Source organism: Falco naumanni, chromosome 12, assembly GCF_017639655.2.
Source record: "Falco naumanni isolate bFalNau1 chromosome 12, bFalNau1.pat, whole genome shotgun sequence".
NCBI classification, from domain to species: domain Eukaryota; kingdom Metazoa; phylum Chordata; class Aves; order Falconiformes; family Falconidae; genus Falco; species Falco naumanni.
The window spans coordinates 17,225,043-17,231,050 of record NC_054065.1 but is presented as its reverse complement, the minus strand read 5'-3'; the positions used below and the strand labels follow the sequence as shown (position 1 = coordinate 17,231,050).

At 35.9% G+C, this 6,008-nt stretch overlaps 1 protein-coding gene across 4 annotated transcripts in view; it reads right to left on the bottom strand.

Annotated features, from left to right (window-relative positions):
• PIGF (phosphatidylinositol glycan anchor biosynthesis class F) overlaps positions 1–6,008 on the bottom strand; it is a 28,867-nt gene that overhangs the window by 16,688 nt on the left and 6,171 nt on the right. For all 4 annotated transcript variants that reach the window (XM_040611708.1, XM_040611709.1, XM_040611707.1 and 1 more), the window contains one exon: positions 4,312–4,420. In XM_040611708.1, the coding sequence (XP_040467642.1) occupies positions 4,312–4,420 (109 nt within the window). The remainder of the gene's footprint in view (positions 1–4,311; positions 4,421–6,008) is intronic.

Here is a 6,008-nt window from a genome sequence, read left to right as displayed (position 1 = left end):
ACATGCCTTAAATTCCCAATTGTTTAGTCTCTACTGTCTTAAAAAAAAAAAATCAGTACATGCCTTCAATCTATTTTGGTTGCATGCACATGTTAACTAAAAGTGTCTTATCACATTGTACAGAATGTGTGTGTTGACAAGCACATGCTGAGGAGAAGAAAGTGTGAGGTTTTTTTTCAGGCTGGCATTTGTAACTAGAAGCTGGTTTTGTGGATTTGTGTTCTAAAGTTAAAGCAAGCATAACTGCCTTTGATCGCACCATTAAGGTTTACATTAAGAAAACATATCATTAAATAAACATTGATAACCATACTGAAGTGGAACAAGCTTCTACCTCGGTTTGAAAAGAAACCCCCTCAAACACTGGCTATTATCCCTTCTACTCACATAAAGCAACTTCTTTCACAGTAGGTAGTAGACTCAAAAGTAAATACAAGAAGGAAACGAACTCTCTCAGCTGTGTGAATAACAAGAAAGTGTGAAAGTTTATATTACTATTTCAGCTTACTCAAGTAAGCACCAAGAACCATACCGAAGATTCTCCAGATGATTTTTCAGGCTACAAATGTCTGGGAGGTATCTACGCTAATATTTACAGTCATATTGGCTAAATTGCATAGCAGTCAATCAACTCATTTTCGTTATATCATCAGCACTACCTATTAAGTTTGCAGTATCCAGTATAAAGTGGGTATACATCAATTTCACTTTTAACTAATGATATGAAAACACTGTAGGCAGAATACCGTTTCAAATAGTCACTTTATGGTTAGTAACTGGTACTACAGATCAAAATTACGCTACAAAACACCCAGATGGATAGGTAGGCATGCACACAGTAAACCCAGGAACATGTTTTAAAAGTCTGTTACCAAAACATGCAATAAACCCAGGAACTTCACAATTCCCAAAATTCAATTGTTGTCAACAGTGAATGGGGTGTCTGGAATACTAGTTCCACTGCACAATGTATGCCGATAAGGTTTTGGTCTTCGATTATATCATCCTGTTCTGCAACTAAATTACCTCAGGGTGAGCAAAGAAAGGATGTGTCACAATGTGTCTACTAACACAGAAATGATCCAGTTCTGTTTCAGTAGGGGTATGCTTTTAAGGGTGTCAATTCTCAGGTGACACATGAAGCCAGGATCCTAATTGCATTTGGTTATTAGAAGTACACCAACTTGAAATAGGCAATCTGAAAAAAATGAGCAACTGTAATGAAGTTTTTGTATTTCTTTGCTAGAACTGTCCTAACACAACCCTTACGTATCCACTGCGCAGAGTGCTAGAAGCAACTAGAGATGAATATACAACTCTTTAAACCTTTTGAACATCATCTAGAACAGCCTTGTTTAAATTACCATAATTGTGTTGCAAACTTTTTTAAAAATTGTTTAAGAATTAGACAGTAATCTCAAAACATTGGCAAAATTATTCTACCAGTCTGACACTTGTAATAAACTGAAATGTGTCTTGCAAAGTAAATCTTGAAAAGTTTGCTGGGGGTGGTATGGTGGGGTTTTTTTTTGTTTGTTTGTTTTAATAGAAATGTAACTACTGCAGGGAATAACTTGCATTCCTGTAAGGCAGCTATCTTTACCTTTGTCTGAGATAGGCTTAATTCTGCAGACCTGTAACCATGAACAACCTAGATTAGGCCTCCCTGTCCAACTGTTTTGCATTGTTACAAAGTATTTTTTCTGAAAACTAGGAGAGAGGCAATAGGCATGGCCAAATTATATTAAAAATTTACTTCAAGAACAACAATAGAATAATGAAAAATGATGAATCATCAGGATACCAACTGACTTTCAGCAATATATTTTATACTTCTAACAGAAATGCTTTATATATTTTTCATTTCCATTCTGAAACATTATTCAGAAAATTAATGTAATTTTATTTCCAAACCAATATTCTGTTCCTATTACGTAATATTTACTTAGCGTAAAAGTTGTTGTATGCTAAAAAAATGCATTTTACATTATTATTTTTAAATGTAGACAGGCCCACTAATCTGAATATCCCCTGTATGCAATATTTTTTCAAACATAAACATGGAAAATAAAGTGAAGATTTTCTGACACATCTGTATTTATCTTGGTTTTGTTGCGTGTCACAAGAGGTACATGTAAAGAACCAGTATATTTTCCTTGGTTTACGAATAACTCAGAATGGAGTAGCATTTTGGCTTTAGCCATTAGCACATGAATTGGAACTCCCAATGATGAATTTCGTACCAAATTTACTCCACAGAAGTCTGAAATACTTTGAAGTAAATACAAATTCTAGTGAAAGATATACAAGACGTATTGACATCTCATTTTCTGATCAGGTAAGATATAGGTAATAGTACTACAAATTTCTCAACTTCTACTAATACATTCAACCATTATGTAAAGATTACTACCATATAATTTTCCAGTTCTTCTATTCAGATTGCAGGAAAAGATGCTAGTTCCAATGCAGACAGCTAAGGACTGGGAAATAGATTAGCAGAAAAGGAACCTAATATTACCCTCAATTGCTTTTTCTTTTAAGGCCACAAAGCAGCAAAGTAACATAAGAAGAACTGCCATATGTATCAGTGTAGCAATTCAGACAACAGGTGCCTTACAGAAAAGTGCAGGCAGCTTTACCCAGTACTCTACTGCCATTCCTCAGTACTCTTTTCTTTCCTCCAACCTTGTTTGCTTCAGGTGAGTGACTGCAGGCCATTTTCATTTGAAGCCATTTCTACAAAACCAACTTCACAGAAGTGGCTTTACATACTCCACTTCTGAACTGGACTACAGTCAATTTAAAAGTAGACTGCTGACACCCTGAAATTGTCTGAATTTTATTGACTTGGAAAAGTTTTCAAACAGAAAAAGCTGCTAGACCATTACCTAAGCTCTGTCTCCTACTATGGGAAGATAGGGAAATGGACATATAAAGTAAAAAAATTAACTGTACTTAAAGTATCTGTCTTAATGTATTAGTGACTGACTTAATCATGACGTTTTCCTTCTATTACCAGTGTGTAAAAGGTGAATTTTTTTTATACACAGCATATTAGCAAAGTCTGAGATTTTGGGAATAAAATAAAGCCTGTTAGATATGACATGCCATTTTAAAATCCTAGCTGGGCAAGAAAAAATTGCTTGCCTCTCACTGGAACAGGAAAGTGAGTAAGACTTCATGAGAAGATACGAGATTGCATTTCAAAAATCAAGGGATTCATTTGGTTTCATTCATGCCCATCAACAATTAACTAGTGCCAACACAGACCTATGTCGGTTTGATAGTGAAACATCTTGCAAGAGTAAGCCCAAGTATTTTTAGGGAAGAAAACCTGACTTTTTTACTTAAAGTATTAACCTACCTCTATTTTATAATAGAAATTTTAATATCTCATTACACTGTCGTAAAGAAAGGCTGGTGGCATAAAAGAAGGTTGTTAGCTACTTCCAGAAGACAGATTTCCATTGCAGCTGTAAGCCACAATGTCTACAATATCAGAGAGCAAAGTGTGTTGACTGTTCTACTGATTTCTGAAATAAACCTTTGAAACCATCTGCTTAAGAACAGGCCTGGTAGATACTACTCAGTTTACAGTCTGGTAACCTGAGGAAAGAAAATACTCACTGAGGACACTTAGGAAGAAGATTTTATGGCAATTGCAGACTTCTGTAATGTTTAATGGAATCACTTGTCCATGCCAAAAAAAATATGAAAAAAAAATAGCAGACATTTGAATTTATAAAGACAGAATCTGCAATGCCAGCTTCACATTTATTGTTGTGCAACTACAAAGCTAATGCTTGCCTGCCTTTGAAATCAGAAGGTAAGTGTTTAGCACAGTGCTTTGACCACACCATTTCCACAAATCAATCCAAATCCATTTAAAATGCATTCTGTTAAGTGGTTTTACGGAAGACAGAAGGGAACTAAACCACTAGGAAAGCATCTTTCCTTCCTTACCCATAAACAATAAAAGCTACCAAACCGAAGGCAAACTTGGAGCCATCTTCATCATCTCAAATTTCTCCTCCTGCTTGTCTAGCTGCTTCTTATCAAAATACTTAACAGCTCTATTTCATGATAAAATTTGCATGCAACACTCAAATGTGTAACAAAGAACCGGTTAGAAATGGAGGTAAAAATTTTGCATTTACATCCTTGCACTGTAAACACTGATGCTTCCAATGACTTTAGATGTTTGGCATAACCCTGTAGCGACAGCTTGTAAGTCCAATATACCTGTACAGTTTCAGAGTAGCATAAAACTAATACTTTTATTTTTATGATAAAGTTATACATACTAACCTGCCAAGGCCGATCCCAATCAAGAGGAATAGGAAATGCTCCAAACCAAGCTCCAAATATAGTGCACATGGTAGTAATCTGTAGACTGTTTTCCCAGATGGACATAGCTCTGTAAAAACAGTGTGTTACAGGATTTCAACAACAGCAGAAGTTACCATGTCAGAGTGTTAGATTTTATTTCTTCCAAGAATTTTCAGAATATAAAAATCCATATATCTGATAAATTGCATGCAGGTTTCTCCTAAAAGATAGAAGCTATATCTAAGTTGCATAATCACAATCTTTCCTACACCACATATTTAGGAATTTCCACACCACACCCCACCCCGAGATGTTTACTGCAAAAGCTTATTTATTTTACCTGGAAATACTCCTATTGAGCTTGACACACTGCTTGACTGAACAAATGAAAATATCACAATGACACTGTGTGCATTGCAGGAAGAAGCAGGGCAGCATAGGGTTGTACAGAAAAGCGCAAGCACAGTCACAAAGTAGTCTATGGTGTAGGTATGTTACTATTTGATGACTACAACAATTCGAGAGTTAAAACGGAAGTCCACTACGTGAATATTCCAAAGCAAGTTTCCATCAGCAGAAAAGAAATATTGCAAATAAAGGTAACCTGCATGCTGCAGCCCTTCAACAACATTGCATCCAAGTTCCAGTATGCCGGCTGTAGGACAAATCTGCTGCATGCTAAAGAACTCTTGCATTGCCAATCACGGCACATAAAAGATATCATAAAAGATGTTAATGACTTCAATTTGCAGTTTATAGCCTTCTACCACTACCGACTTGAAAAGTTTTAGAAAAGTTGGTTTCTGTTTAATAGGTAAAGCACTTACTTTCCATCATCAGTCTACCAAGTGGTTGCTTTACTTTTCTCAAGCCATGAACTATTGAGTACTTGGTACTGGTTAAGAAACAAGAACAGCAGAAGCTCAGAACACAGTAGGGCACAGTTCTGAGACAGGAGAACCAGGTTGAAATCCCTGCTCCAGATCAGCAAGGTAAGAGATGTGAATCTGAAGTTTGCTACATCTCAGATTATAAACACAAACGTAGCTTTAGCTAACAGAACAAAAAAGATGTGCATTTTTATAGCTAGAAGACTAAGTGGATAGTAAACACTGAACTTCACATGTGCTGTTTGGGTTGCATGACATGAAAGCTTTAACCCTACACCTTGTTTTGAAGAGTCTAAAATTTCTGACTTTACTTCTGAGTATACCTAACTCACTGCTGCATTTACTGATGACCAAAGAGCTCACAAGTGTAAAGCGAACATTCTTCATTGCTTGCAAAATAAAGGTCATACAGATTATAATATTTATGGTGCAACTTTGACATTTTGAGCAGAACCGTTTCTTTTACAATGAGCCCTTTAATTTACAACACTCCAATTCACAATCCTACCAGCCTGAGATTATTTTTTTTAAAAAAGGAAAGGTACTGATTTAACTATAAAACTGTTTAGGAGTTTGCACATAGAAAATTCTTGTAAGTTATTTTCAGAAGCTGAATAACTAAGCAGAGAGCTGTTAGGTGGCATGGCAAAGAGAACATTCACTCCAGCCTTAAAGCAATGAAAGAGCCAGCAGAATATACAGAGGACTGACTGAGGTACATTTATACCCGACAAGGCATCTTATCTGGTAAATCTACACACATACTGCTGCACCATATGGAGATAT